At 38.1% G+C, this 16,155-nt stretch overlaps 1 protein-coding gene across 6 annotated transcripts in view; it reads left to right on the top strand.

Moving 5' to 3' along the window:
* Nucleotides 1-16,155, top strand: part of Ptpn13 (protein tyrosine phosphatase non-receptor type 13) — a 174,874-nt gene that overhangs the window by 103,688 nt on the left and 55,031 nt on the right. For 4 of the 6 annotated variants that reach the window (XM_048364268.1, XM_048364267.1, XM_048364266.1 and 1 more), the window contains 4 exons: nt 5,072-5,254; nt 9,372-9,534; nt 15,148-15,565; nt 15,709-15,803. In XM_048364268.1, the coding sequence (XP_048220225.1) occupies nt 5,072-5,254; nt 9,372-9,534; nt 15,148-15,565; nt 15,709-15,803 (859 nt within the window). The remainder of the gene's footprint in view (nt 1-5,071; nt 5,255-9,371; nt 9,535-15,147; nt 15,566-15,708; nt 15,804-16,155) is intronic. The other 2 variants (XM_048364271.1, XM_048364272.1) reach the window with 1 other exon arrangement.

Here is a 16,155-nt window from a genome sequence, read left to right as displayed (position 1 = left end):
GAGACAATTTAACTTGGTGATGGGCTAGATTTCAAAAGGCAGTTCATACCCATTCTAGAGTTATTTATTTTTTTCTAAAAAGGCTAAAATTCAGTAATATTCTCTTAAAATAGTCTTTTTAATGAATGCCAACTAATTCACACAGGTAGAGCATTAAAAAACTGGCTTATGGTTTGAGTTCTGGAAACAACTCTCTGTTAGACCACAAATAAATAATAGTGCATTTATGATCAAGAAATGAGCCAATGTAAGTGGCTCACGCCTGTAATTGTAGCGATTCAGGAGGCTGAGATCTAAGGATCACAGCTCAAAGCCAGCCCGTCAGCCCAGGCAAGAAAATGCGAGAGACTATTATCTCCAACTAACCACCAGAAAACTGGAAGTGGTGCTGTGGCTCAAAGTGGTAGAGTGCTAGCCTTGAGCTGAAGTGCTCAGGGACAGTGCAGAGAACCTAAGTTCAAGCCTCACAACCGATGAAAAGAAAAAGAAAGGGGGCTGGGAATATGGCCTATAGGTCAAGTGCTTGTCTCGTACACATAAAGCCCTGGGTTTGATTCCTCAGCACCACATATATAGAAAGATCCAAAAGTGGCGCTGTGGCTCAAGTGGTAGAGTACTATCCTTTAGCAAAAAGAAGCCAGGGACAGTGCTCAGGCCCTGAGTTCAAGCCCCAAGACTGACAAAAAAAAAAAAAAAGGAAGGGATGAAAAGGAGGGAAGAAACCAGAACTACATAAATTTCTAATACAAATAATAAATATAAGATAGTAATTGAGGCTGGGATGTAGCTCAGTAGCAAAGCGAGAGAGAGAGAGAGAGAGAGAGAGGAGAGAGAGAGAGAGGTATTTGGAAGAGATAATATATATATATTAAAAAAAAGATACTTGCTCAAAGAAATGCCTCATAATATGATAGGAATTCCTCAAGTTTGGCAGTAAGCTTTCAAACTTGACTGAGATGCAAAAATTAGAGAAAATATATATACTGAAATTGATGCATATTGATTAATTGATATATATCAGGATATATCAAATATAAATATACATATATCAAACATAAATATCTATTTGTATGTTGATTGATACTATATGAAGGTTGTAGTTTTCATATGAGCATGTTGTAATCAAATCATATTGAAATCAAAATTATCTTTGAGCACCCTTAAATCATTCATAAAGTGCTGTATGCACAGTTGTGGTATATAGACATACAGAGTAATAGGCACCTGTATAGAAATATACCAATAAGCACCATGGTACTGTCAGAGATAATAACTTCACTCACCACTAGAATCAGAATCTCTTATTGTGAGCTATTTACACCATAATAATAAGAATCTCATCTGTAATAAATTCACACAAAGTGGCAACTCCATTGTAAATCAATATTTAGGTCTTCACTTGTTTACTTAGGTTTTGAGATTTATTCTGCCATTTATCTGAAGTGTTTAATCCATTTAAAAATAATTAAATGACTGGGTAAATAACATTTACAGCTTCCATTTTTACCACTTATTTTTAAGTTTCATCTAATCAATTTGGTTTCTCTGTTCCTGTTCTCATGTTATTTTAATTTACTGTTGTTAAAATAAATATACAAAGTAAAAAAAAAAAAAAGAAGAAGAAGAAAAGCCTTCTAAACATTCTCTTGTCTCAGCTCCCTAGTGTGTATTGATATTGTAGGCAATCGGGTTTCCGACCCTACAAAGATCTATGAAGGAGCCAGGCACTGGTGGCTCATGCCTGTAATCCTAGCTACTCAGGAGGCTGAGATCTAGGATCACAGTGCAAAGCCAGCCCGCAGGAAAGTCTGTGAGAATCTTATCTCCAATAAACTACTCAGAAAAACCCAAAAGTGCTGTGGCTCAGGTGGTAGATTGCTAGCCTTGAGCACAGAGAAGCTGTGAGTTCAAGCCCCAGGAGTACCCCCCCCCCCAAAAAAAAAAATTTATGAAGGGCCTTTAGTCATAGATTTATGTTATCTTTAAAGAAGGATTCTTGTTAGAAAAGAAGATTTCTTAAAGAAAGAAGGATTTCTTGTTAGAAAAGCAAGATGGTTTATTTTTTATCTCAAATTTAAAGATAAAAACTTATATTTGTCCTATTACTTTTTTTTTTTGCCAGTCTTGGGACTTGAACTCAGGCCCTGAGCACTGTCCCTGGCTTCTCTTTGTTCAAGGCTAGCACTCTACCACTTGAGCCACAGTGCTACTTCTGACTTTTTCTGTATATGTGGTGCTGAGGAATCAAATCCAGGCCTTCATATTTATGAGGCACACATTCTACCACTAGGCCAAATTCCCAGCCCTGTCTTATTACATTTTTATACTTGTAGGTAATAAACAAGAAGTTGTGTTTTTATTAATAAAGAAAGAAGGCAGGTTAGGAGAGTGAAAAGAAATTACATGGGGATTTCCAGACGTTATTTCATTTGAATTCTTGTTTGAACTAGCTGGGTGACCTTGGACAATATACTTAAACTCTTTGAAGTTTCTGTTTTCTTTCTATAATTAGCATGGCTATTATGCATTAGTTTACCTTGTTATCCCTTTACTATTCCTAATACCTTTTTCTCCTCATCGTCTTTGTAAGTTATTTTTTGGCACTACTTTTGATAGTTAATTGGAGATAGGAATCTCACAGACTTTCCTGCCAGGCTGGCTTCAAACCTTGATCCTCAGATCTCAGTCTCCTGAGTAGGTTGGGTTACAGATGTGAGCTACTGGCACCTAGTTTCTGAGTTTTTTTTTCCTTCTTTTTTAGGTTGTTGGGTTTTTGTTTTAGTTTGGTTTTACTTTTGTTTGTTTTGTGCTGGTCCTGGAGCTTGAGCTCAGGGCCTGGGCTCTGTCCTTGTACTTTTTTTTTGCCCAAGGTCAGTGCTCTGCCACTTGAGCTTCAGCTCCATGTCCAGCTTTTTGGTGTGAATCAGAGATATAGTGTGGAAGACTTTCCTGCCCCGGCTGACTTTGAACCCCAATCCTCAGATCTCAACCTTCCTGAGCAGCTAGGATTATAAGCATGAGCCACTGGCACCCAGCTCTGTTATTTTTTAATAACAAAACCTTCCGAGTTTAGAATTCTGCAAAATATTAAATTACCTTTGGAAGACATCTCTATCTTTTTGCCAATCTACTGAGGTATGTTTTACATAAAATAAAATTTGCCACTTTGAAGTATTCAATAGGTTTTGAAAAATATGTGCAGTTGGGAAACCACCACTGCAACTGTGAGAAAGAACAAGGATTAATGAACTATGGCTTACCTATCTGGTAAATAAAGTTTTATTGGAACATGGCCATACCAATTTGCTTGCATTATTGTCACTTCATTACAGGTGTGAGCCACAGGCACCTGGCTATTTATCTTTTAATAGGATTATACATTTATGCTCTGTTTGCTTAAAACTATGATCCATCTGTTCATAATTCTCCACATACTGGGCTGACATACACCCATACTGGGCTGGCATACCACCATGCCAGGTTTCTATTGGTTGACATGAAGTCTTGCAAATGTTTTGCCCATCTGGACCTCGAGCAATCATCCTCTGATCTCCACCTCAGATGATAGGGGTGAGCGATCATGCCCAGCTTATCGTCATCATCAGTCATCACCATCATCATCAGTAATAGTACTGAGCAGTTTTCCTTTTTCAGATTTATAATTTGTGTTCTTCCACTAGTTGATAGATACAAAGCTGCTATTAATATTCTACCACTACATTTTTGTTAGAGCACTGGTTTTATTTCTCTTGAAAAAATATCCACCCAAAGGTTTGACAAGACCTTTGGTAGATGTATGTTTAACTTTCTCAGAAAATGCTAAACTTTCCCAAGTGGTTATACAACTTTATTTCTCTTATTAGAAGTACATGAGAGTTCCTGTTGTTCCACATCCTCAACAACACTTGATACTTGCAGTCTTTTTCACTTTAGTCCTTGAAATAGGGAAGTAGTGACGTATCATTAGTTTCAATTTGTATTTCCCTAATTACTACTTTATATTAGGCTTTTTTTTCAGATTTTTATATGCCATTCATATATCTTTGTTGATGTTTCTCATTAAGCCTTTTTGTCCATTTTGCTTCTACTGGATTAGATGTCTCCTTATTTCTGAGACACACAAGTTCTATATACGTTCTAAACACAATTCCTTTTTTGGATAATATGTTCTACATATACTCGAATTTCAATCTGTGTTTGTGTGATTATTTTGATGTTGACTTTTCCCCCTGGGCATAGGGGCTTGATTTCTGTGTCTGAGCACTGTCCTGAGCTCCTTTATTGCCCAAGACTAGCACTCTCACTTCAGCCACACAACCACTTTTTAGTTTTTCTGTGACTAATTGGTGATAAGAGTCTCATGGCGTTTCCTGCCTGGGCTGGCTTTGAACCTTGATCCTCATATCTTAGCCTCCTGAGTCACTATGATTACAGGCGTGAGCCACCAGGTACGCACTTTAACATTGATTCTTTTTTTTTTGGGGGGGGGGGGGGACAGTCCTGGGGCTTAGACTCAGGGCCTGAGCACTGTCCCTGGTTTCTTTTTGCTCAAGGCTAGCACTCTGCCACTTGAGCCACAGTGCCCCTTCTGGCCGTTTTCTATATATGTGGTGCTGGGGAATTGAACCCAGGGCTTCATGTATACAAGGCAAGCACTCTTGCCACTAGGCCATATCCCCAGCCCTTATCATTGATTCTTGATAAACAAGTTTTAATGTTGCTGAAGTATTTGTTGCCATGCTAGGAATTAAATTGTGTGAAATTTTAATTTATAATTTTTTTTTCCTTCTATGATTCATGTTGTTCATGTCCCATCTAAGAAATATTTCCCTAACCAAAAGGTTAAAATGATTTTTAGTTTCATACATTTAACTCCTATGATCTGTTTTCGATTATTTTTTATATATCAGGTGAAATAAATGTTGAAATTTACCTTTTAGCATAAGGATCCAAAATATTTCAGCAATCTTGTTGAAAAATATTTTCCCCTATTAAACCAGATCAGTGCAGTTTCTGTAATGTTGCCACTATTTCCCAAAATTGACTGAATAATGTGGTAATATTCCAACAGGTCTGTCAGAGGCTGACAGAATATGGAGTTCATTTTCACCGAGTACACCCTGAGAAAAAATCGCAAACAGGAATTCTTCTCGGAATCTGTTCTAAAGGTGTCCTTGTGTTTGAAGTTCACAATGGAATTCGTACATTGGTTCTTCGCTTTCCATGGAGAGAAACAAAGAAGATTTCTTTTTCTGTATGTTCATTTTAACCTTTTTTCATCATACTTCCAAAGGAGTATTGTCCATTTCCAATGTAACAAATCAATGTATTAAGGTAACATATTAACTGACCTCCCTTAAATCAAGTTTAGCTTGTCTTAATATTATTTTAATTCTCCCTTTTTGGTTGTAGAAAGTATTACTGAGATTTTGGTTTTGGTTTTCTCAGCAGGTGAGTATTCAAAGTGAATGATACATTCCTAGCTGGTTATATGCTCAATGAACTTTAGTTAAATTACAACCAAGTTGAATACTGGTACAAAGTCAAAACATATTCTTTGGTGGTAACTTTTCACATGGAGAAATTCTTCTAATACTTTAAAGATAGATTCTTATCTTAATCCCAATAAACCGTATCGAGCTCAAGACTGTTTTCCCCATAGCAACTATTCTGTCAATCTGTGAGGTTCCAAGATTTACCAGATTTTATATACTATTTCATCACTTTCTGCAGTTTTATGTTTTACTGCATACTTTCTGTGAAGATAAAATCAGAAGCTCTGGATTTTTTTTTTACCTCCCTTACCCCTCCCCCCTCCACCCTCAGTCCTGGGACATGAAGTCTGGGCCTGGGTACTGTCCCTGCGCTCCTTTTGCTCAAAGCTAGTGCTCTACCATGTGAGCCATAGCCCTACTTCTGGCTTGTTCTGTAATTAATGGAGCATCTGAATATTGAAGTGCTAGTATTAGCAAGTCACAGACGGAAATCAAAAATATATTTAGCCTAGGCACTGGTGACTCATGCCTGTAAGCCTAGCTACTCAAGATCCCAAGATCTGTAGATCACAGTTTGAAGCCAGTCTAGGAACAATAGTCCATAAGAATGGAAATGCAGCTGTAGTGTAAGTAGTAGAATACTAGCCTTTAGCTAAAAAGCTAAAGACAGCAGTCAGGCCCTGGGTTTAACACACACACACACACACACACACACACACACACACACACACACACTTATTTTCCAGATGATATTCAGAGATTACTGATAGCTATAGTTCCTATTAGGGCTCAAATACATTCTCAACAGAATGATATTTACAAGGATATCTTGGTCATGATAGGCTCGAGATTATGTTCAATCCAAGGACCTTTGAAATTAGTTCTAGACCTAATAGTAAGTTGGTTGATTTATGTGAAACCCAGAGTACATTACCAGATAATAGTTTGTTACCTCAGGAAAACCCAGTCTATTCTCATCTTCCCAAAGTTGTCAAGATTGGGAAATTACTTGGGTTTAATTTCATTTTCCCCAATGCAAATTCTGGCAGAGCATTTAGTTAGCTGAAGGAAACCTTAGATTAATTTTAATATAAATCCAATTTGGACCAGTTTTGATGAGACAATAATCAAATAGCCATATGACACTCAGATCTGTCATTTGACAAGCTATCACACCCACTCCCTATATATGAGTGTGTATATGTATGTATGTATGTATATATATATACATATATATATACACATTGACATCATGTTTTAAGATCTGCAGTAATAAGAGTAGACCACAGTCCTGTGCGTTCTATTCTCCCCTGTATTTAACCTCATTCATTTACCCTGAAGTTCTTTCTCTAATACAGAGCTATTATTTTTTTAAAGCTATTAACTTTTAGAAGATGTGGGGGAAAATCACTCTTGCCCTCAGTTACATTTCTTGCACATTCCTACAATTAACTCTTGGAGGAACAAATGTTTGTTTCAGTCCAGGACCTCTTTCTTTGATATTACTAGTTACATTACTAATAATCAAGATACTAGTTAGGTGCCACTATATCTTTAATGCCTCTATAACACATACTGGCTCCCAATTTTAACAGAGAGAACAAGTTTAGTCCTAGAGATTTCATTGGCAACATACTGGCTAGAATTTAATAATGTTATTGTATTGTATTTTATTATAACTTTTCTCTATATCTGTGTTCTATTTGTGGCAATGGTATTGGTTTCCTATTTGTAATTGTGGTATAAAATTTCTTTAACGTGAACTTTTTTTTCCCCCTGGGGTCCTGAGCACTGACCCTAGCTTCTTTTTGCTCAAGGCTAGCACTCTGCCGCTTGAGCCATAGTGCCACTTCTGGCCATTTTGTGTGTGTGTGTGTGTGTGTGTGTGTGTATATATATATATATGTGGTCCTGAGGAATTAAACTCAGGGCTTCACGTATATGAGGCAAGCTCTCTTGCCACTAGGCAAACTCAGGGCTTCACATATATGAGGCAAGCACTCTTGCCACTAGGCCATATTCCCAGCCCTAATGTGAACTTATATATTTAAAAAGTGAACTTAAGGGCTGGGGATATAGCCTAGTGGCAAGAGTGCCTGCCTCGGATACACGAGGCCCTAGGTTCGATTCCCCAGCACCACATATACAGAAAATGGCCAGAAGCGGCGCTGTGGCTCAAGTGGCAGAGTGCTAGCCTTGAGCGGGAAGAAGCCAGGGACAGTGCTCAGGCCCTGAGTTCAAGGCCCAGGACTGGCCAAAAAAAACAAACAAACAAAAAAAAAAAGTGAACTTAAGGGGCTGGGAATATGGCCTAGTGGCAAGAGTGCCTGCCTCGTATACATGAGGCCCTGGGTTCAATTCCCCAGCACCACATATACAGAAAATCGGCCAGAAGTGGCGCTGTGGCTCAAGTGGCAGAGTGCTAGCCTTGAGCAAAAAGAAGCCAGGGACAGTGCTCAGGCCCTGAGTCCAAGCCAAACTTAAAGAATATATGTAAGGCTGACTGCATGAAGATAATAAGTTTAGGTAATACTCTATTATTGTATATTTTTTACGTTCAGTGCTAGGGATTGATTCAAGGGCCTTGAACATGCTAGGCAAGAGTTTTACCACAAGAGTTTTACCCAGCACTGTTATTACAGCTTCTGTGGTCCTATACAATTTGACATTATTGTAGCTGTTTCTGAGCTCAAAATAAAGATCTGAGAGATGAAGTAGGCAGAGTAATCTGCACAGTAGGTAGAACTAGCGTGGAGCCTAACTAGATTTCAGTATTTCCATAGAGGCATGGCTGGTAGAACCCTGGTGTGCTGAATGTTTGTCTTTAAATGTATGTGGATCCTCTGCAAGCTTCAGTGTGTGTCACACTTTTTGAGGTGTACTCTTACATAGTGACATAATTTTCCAAAAAGCAGACTTTGTCTTCATATTTTCTCTGAATTTGGACAGAAAAGCCTTTTTATTTTGCTTTTTAAATTTTTTATTGTTGTTATAAAGGTGATATACAGAGGGGTTACAGTTATAAACCAGGTAAAAAGTACCGTGTCACCCCTTACACCTTCCCTAGCTGTCTTCCAGTTTTTCCCTCCCATCGTCACTCCCAAGTAAAAAAAAAGCCATTTCTGTACTAAAGCTCTTCATCTCTCAACCAAGCTTCCTGTGTACTTGTTTGCAGGTGTACACTATTCCTCTACCCACTTCCCCATCTTCCTTAGCTTCTTATATCTTCTATCCAAGCCTCTATGTCTCTTAAATTCCACTTAGCTAAATCATAGCTCTTATCATAGTGCATTAATTTAACAAGACAATACTTGTAGAACTTCAATTTCTTTACTAAGGGAATAAAACATGTTTTCTTTGTGTGTGTGTGTGAGAGAGAGAGAGAGAGAGAGAGAGAGAGAGAGAGAGCTACAGCTCCACTTACAGCTTTTTGATGGTTATTTGGAGATAAGAGTCTGACAGATTTTTCTGTGTGAGCTGGCTTCAAACTGAACCTCAGATCTCAGCCTCCTGAGTAACTAGGATTATAGGCATGAGCCACTGGTACTCAGCTCCCATTCTTTTTGTAAACAGTTTAAAGTATTTATAAATATTACTGTCAATTCAAACTATGAATAATCTCACTAAATTGAACTATTTCTCTTGCTGGTGCTTGATACACAGTGTGATTTAGACTACAGTTTCTGAAACTATAATTTTTTTCTGAATTTTATAGGAATATAGGTGTGTGTTTCCTGCATTTGTATTCCAGGTTAAGGGATCATGCCTAATAATAGAAAATATAAATTATATCTCTACTTATTAATTATAGTTTAGCATATTTGATCATATGAAAAGTCATAGGTAAGCATCCTAATTATGATCATATTATTATAGAAAAAGAAGATCACATTACAAAATACATCGGATGAAATAAAGCATGCCTTTCAGACAGACAGTGCTAAGGTATGCGAATATCTGTTGCATCTCTGTTCTTCCCAACATAAGTTCCAGCTACAGATGAGAGCAAGACAGAGCAACCAAGATGCCCAAGACCTTGGTAAGGAGAAGCATTATGGGTGACTCTGAAGTGTATGCATGATTTTTGCTACAAATTTTAAAAGATATTTAAAATGAAAACAAGATTACAAGATTAAATGTCTTAACTCAAGCCTTTAAAAACGTCACGAATGGGGCTGAGAATATGGCCCAGTGGCAAGGGCTTCATATACATGAAGCCCTAGGTTCGATTCCTCAGCACCACATATATAGAAAACAGCCAGAAGTGGCGCTGTGGCTCAAGTGGCAGAGTGCTAACCTTGAGCAAAAAGAAGCCAGGGACAGTGCTCAGGCCCTGAGTTCAAGACCCAGGACTGGCCAGAACAAATCACAAATGAAGTAAAGATGTCAACTGCATGCCCATCTTGAAAACAGAAGCTTAGAAAACTCAAGGAGAACCTGTTGAAATGTCTGTTTTATACTGGGCAATAAGACTTAATATATTTTTTAAATGATTGAGTCATGTTCACTACCCACAACCAACTTACACACTCTGGCAAACTTAATACCAGCATGCATGAAAATGAATAATGCAAAATAAACCAGAATAATTTTAACAGATTATCTCACACAGGCTCTACCATTGTAAGAGAAGAAGACTGGAAGGATGGCAACTAAATCAGGAAATAATTTCAGCAGTTTGGAATAAAGGGCTTTCAGGATGAGTGAAAGAATGTGGGAAACAAGGGAAGGGTAGGGGAGTATGTCTGCAAGACGTGTGGAAGACACAGTTACCTGGTGGCAGATTTACTTCATGTTAGGTTCGTTTGGGTTCGTCTCTGGTTTGAGAGTGAGATAAAATAGCCTCGGTACCCACAATGAATGATGAGAGGGTTGTTTCTTCTGAAAAGGAAATGAAGTTAGCCCTGAAAAAAAATCTCAGCCTGAACTGAAATATTTAAAGCTTACTCTTTAAGCCCTTATGGAGGGATAAAGTGATACAAAAGTCACATTTTATAGTAAATTCACATACACAATGCACTGAAATATGATGTTAACAAATTAATGTATAGCACTGATAACCTTACGCTTATGAATTTTTTACTCAAACTTTCTCACATTCTGATAGTCTACAGAAAATTCTTTGCCTTAGAGTCAAATGGGTAATAGCAACCTATGAATAAATGTTTTTTTAATCTGTCAGAATAAGATGAAGACAATGTGTTTACTAAAAATGAAGAGTCTAGGTGCTGGGAATGTGGCCTAGTGGTAGAGTGCTTGCCTTGCATGCATGAAGCTCTGGGTTCGATTCCTCAGCACCACATAAAGAGAAAAAGCTGGAACTGCTGCTATGGCTCAAGTGGTAGAGTGTTGGCCTTGAGCTGAGAAAAAGGAAGCCAGAGACAATGCTCAGACCCTGAGTTCAAGCCCTAGGACTGGCAAAAAAAAAAAATAAAAAGAGTATAGGAGACTATCTGAGACTTTGAAAATTATTATGGTGTTTGGAAATTGAGTTTATAGAATCTGCATTTTATCATATTCTTTTTTTTTTTTTTTGGCCAGTCCTGCGGCTTGGACTCAGGGCCTGAGCACTGTCCCTGGCTTCTTCCCGCTCAAGGCTAGCACTCTGCCACTTGAGCCACAGAGCCACTTCTGGCCATTTTCTGTATATGTGGTGCTGGGGAATCGAACCCAGGGCCTCATGTATACGAGGCAAGCACTCTTGCCACTAGGCCATATCCCCAGCCCCCATATTCTTCTTATTTCCCCACTTTGCTAAAGATTTTTAATTCTCATGTGTTTTCAAAGTATAATGTGAAATATTTATTCAATAAAACTAGAATTGAATAATTAAAGGTTATCAGGCTGGGAATATGGCCTAGTGGCAAGAGTGCTTGCCTCGCATACATGAAGCCCTGGGTTCGATTCCTCAGCGCCACATATATAGAAAACGGCCAGAAGTGGCACTGTGTTTAGTGCTAGCCTTGAGAAAAAAGAAGTCAGGGACAGTGCTCAGGCCCTGAGTCCAAGCCACAGGACTGGCAAAGAAAAAATAATAATAAAGGTTATCTTTTTAAATGTGATATAGTAAAAAGTGTAAGGAGACAAAAATATTAAGCAAGTCGTCCATCCTAATACTAAACAATCCTAATACTAAAGAACAATACAGCACAGGCCCAATGATTCATATCCAAAAGACCAGAGAAGAACTGTCTTGGAATTTGGAGTTTTCCAGATTTTTGGAATATCCACATACATGTAAAGAGATGTACTGGGGACGGAACTTAAATCTAAACACAAAATTTATTTATAGAACTTACATATACATGAACCTGAAAGTGTTTTTATGCCGTGTTTTGATGTGCTTGTGTTTGGACTGTGAACATCATAAGAGGTCAGGTATTGAATTTTCCACTTGTGTATCATGTTAACTTAGCATTCAAAGAGCTTCTGATTTTAGCGTATTTTGGACTTCAGGTTAGGAATATAAATAGTTAAGAACATGCTTCCTAAAGCTTTGTACAAGATACTTAAACTTTTTGCCTAGTGTCTCATCTATACAATGATTATCAGAATGATAATACCTACATCATGAATCTTTTGTAAAGTAGGAATGGATTCATAGAGTACTTTAAAAGGCCTTGTGGCTGAATGTTGTGTTTTCCTTCTCTAATCCCAGCACATAGGAAGCAAAGACGAGAGCACTGCAAATCCCAGTGCCAGCATGGGCTACATAGAAAGTTGCAGGCCAGTTCATGCCATGTAGCCAGACTTTGTCTCATAAAACCAAAATTCGTTTTTTGAAAAGTGCCCAACAGTCAAGGGCCGGTGATCTAGCTTAGTGCTAGAGGGCTCGTCTAACATGTGTGTGAGTGCTGAGCTTCAGTTGTCACACGAAGAAAAATAATGCCTAATAGAGTTAAGTATTCAGTAAATTCTTATCTCCATCATTGTTGTTTGACCACTTCTACATCCACTACTAGTTAGTAGTAGCGCTTATATAATAGTTGTAGTATGAGCACCAGTAGGAGTACTGTAGTATATATTATTGTACTACTACTGACTATGATACTGTATACTACTACTCTACATACTAGTACTATACTCTATGATATAACATGTAGTAATTATAGCAGTAGTAAAAAAAAATGACTTTAAGAAAGTAACCAAATTTTTATAGTCACATTTTCTTCATCCTTGAAGGGGGAATGCTTTACATATCTCACAGAGTAGCCCTCAGACCAAAATTACTGTGTATCCTTGAACTCAGGGTGAAAGAATTTTTTTATTCCCCTGGTCCTAGGGCTTGAACTCTGGGTCTGGGTACTGTCCCTGAGCTCCTTTTGCTCAAGGCTAGTGCTCTACCATGTGAGCCACAGCCCTACTTGTTCTGTGATTAATGGAAGATAAGAGTCTCAGGAACTTTTCTATTGGAGCTGGCTTCAAACCACATCCTCAGATCTCAACCTTCTGAATAGCTAGGAATATAGGCATGAGCCTCCAGTGCTCAGCTATGGTGAAAGAATTTAAAGATATTATCTAGATATTTTCCCATCATTTGATAAGCCTACAAAGGTTTATTGTCCTTCTTAGAATTTAATTTCAAGTAGCTACATCCTAGTTAGTTAATTGTACTAAAGAAATGGACATTGCTGGTGTACCCAGAAGAGGTTGAGCCAATAGCTATATGCTTCTTCTTTAGCATTGTAAAATGTTGATGCTAGAAAGAGAGTACAAACTGTACTGATAAGGAAACACATTCAAAGAAGACAGTGTCTAAACCTGACCACACCTAAGAGGTCAAAGTAGGGTGGGACCCTAATCTCTTAGTTTCAAGTCCAATAATCTTTCCTGTTTGAAGAATTTACAACTAATTTACATGAAATGAAATATCACTTATTGAGTACTTACTATTCCTAAGTAGTTGGTATGACAATATCAAAACAAACTCTTATCTTTAAAAGAACATGCAATTAATTTGACATCAGGAAGTACAGAACCCTACAGACAACAGGGTCCTTCTATTGTGTTTCAGTTCTAATGCTCCATTCTAGGTGGATGGCAGTTTGAGTAGGATGCAAATGGATTCAAATAGCTTAATCCCTGATATTTTCAAAAACAGATAAAACCTAACTAAACTGGCTCCTCCTGCAACTACCAAAGATTTTTCTTAAAGATGAAGATTTCAGTTGGGTAGAAAGGCATTTCCGGTAACTCAATCTGCTTTCCATTTTTCTTCTTGTTTAAAGCTTGCTGTCAAAGTAAAGAAAACATAGTATTATTAGCCCTATTATTTTTTAGAAAGCTTTATTTTAAGCTTAATATGATTCTGGGAATTTCTAAAAAGGATCTATCTTAAAGTCCTGTTTTTAACTTAATTTCCTCTTACCACTTACTCTTTAGAGAAACAACATTGAATTTTCTGGTGAGAAAAAGATAAGAATAATATTTACTGATGAATGAATATTTTAAAAAATCTTGAGTGTTTTCCTACCTGTTGTCTGAGATGAAATATTATTAATCTTCCTCGAAATAAGACAAGTGAATCAGAAACTAAAGATCTAAGTCAGTAATCATTTATCATTTTCATTTTTAAAAGTTGTGCCACCAATTTTAAATAATGGCCAAGCTTTACCCTACAAAACTAAGCTTTATAGAGTATAACAGTGTTGCTGATTTTCTCAGGGAGCCAAGCTAGAGTGGTTTGTGACATGGATTCGAAACTTTATTTAAATTGCCTTAAAAGCTTAAAAAAAAAAGAAATGTAATAGTATTCTGGTATAATTTTCATAGCATACAATTAATTATAAAGTACACAATTTGGTAGGATTTTTTAGTACATTCACAGAACGATACACCATCACACAATCTACACTAAGCTTTGTAAAACAATGATCATGGGGTGCCAGTGGCTCACGCCTGTAATACTAGCTACTTGGGGAAAATGAGATCTGAAAATGGGGATTCAATCTTCCCAGGCAGGAAAGTCCCAGAGGATCTTATCTCCAATTAACCTCCAAAAGCTGGAAGTGGAAATGTGGCTCAAAAAGCAGGAAGTAGAGCTGTGGTTCAAGAGGTAGAGCACTGTCCTTGAGCAAAAAAAAGCTCAAAGACAGCACCCAGGCCCTGAATTCAAGACACACACACACACACACACACACACACACACACACACACACACACACACACACACACAATCTCCTTCTCTAGGCAAAATGCTTCTCTACACAGCATCTTGTCCAGGCATGTCAGCCCATCCAGGATTCATCATTCCCTCTCCCCATCCTTGGTTTGCTTATATTTTAGCAAAGCCTCTACTAGGGGTGGAAATGTCACCCTTATTTTCAATGTCCCCCTTATTTCTGATTGAAAGCCCTGATGGATGTGGAAGCAGCAATCCTAAACTGCAAATGCTGTTGAATCCAAAGAGAATTACCAGATGAGGTGCAAGTGATGAGGGGCTGTTCTGTTGCTGAGCAAAAGCCAAAAAGGACAGGGTGATGGTATGAAAACCAGGATCTTCAAAGACACCTCAACTGGCCACATTTGAAATCTACTTTTGCTGGCAATCGAAATTATTAAGAACTGCATGCTGTATTTTACTTACTAAAATAACTTTTCATGAAGGTACTGCAGTGTTTGCATCACATAAAGCAATCCTATTTCCTTGTAGAGAGAGCTTCGTTTAGGAGCCTGAACCTCCAAGCAGAGTCCGTTAGAGGATTTAATATGGGACGCGCAATCAGCACTGGCAGTCTGGCCAGCAGCACCCTGAACAAACTGGCCGTTCGACCTTTGTCAGTTCAAGCTGAGATTCTGAAGAGGTTATCCTGCTCAGAGCTGTCGCTTTACCAGCCATTGCAAAACAGTTCAAAAGAGAAGAGTGACAGAGCTTCATGGGAGGAAAAGCCTAGAGGGATGAGTAAATCCTACCATGATCTAAGTCAGGCCTCTCTCTATCCTCATCGGAAAAATGTCATTGTTAACATGGAATCCCCGCCACAAACTGGTGCGGAGTTGGTGGGAAAACCTTTTCACCTGATGGCAAGATCTGATACAGAATCTTTGGCAGGAGTCACAAAACTTCCTAAGTAAGAGCATGGTTGATTAACCCAAACTACATGTTTGTAAATCCTACATTTCATACATTTGTTTTTGTCTCAACGTTTTGTTATTTTTACCATATTCTTTTTACATTGATAATCCCCCCTCCACCTTCCTTTTCCCTCTTTAGTTCAAAGTCTGTTGCAAGTTTAAGTAGAAGTCCTGAAAGGAGGAAACATGAATCAGACTCATCCATTGAAGACCCTGGTCAAGCAAGTGTTGTAGGTCAGCATAAACAAGCTTACCTTCTTTTTCCCATTCCTCATGCGTAATTATAGTGGAGCAAACCTAGTACTGTTATTTACCAAAAATTTACTTTAGCTTCCATGACCTAACTGCCAAGATTATGCATTTGAACTTAAAAAAATGCACCAAGGAGAATCAAAACTCCATTTAAAACAGAAGTCGATTTAGCCATTGCTTCTGGGCATCGATCCTTCACTTCCTCTTGGTCACCATAGTCATGGCAGTCGGGCTGAGAGAAGCCAGACAATCCTGTGCAGTGCTTTGAATTGTCTTTCATGGCTTTTCCTACAAGCCTGTGAGTGGCCTTTATAATGAATGATTTGTGAAGGTT

The sequence above is a fragment of the Perognathus longimembris genome, chromosome 16 (assembly GCF_023159225.1).
Source record: "Perognathus longimembris pacificus isolate PPM17 chromosome 16, ASM2315922v1, whole genome shotgun sequence".
NCBI classification, from domain to species: domain Eukaryota; kingdom Metazoa; phylum Chordata; class Mammalia; order Rodentia; family Heteromyidae; genus Perognathus; species Perognathus longimembris.
The sequence above is the reverse complement of the archived record's forward strand: the minus strand, read 5'-3'. Positions and strand labels throughout refer to the sequence as shown.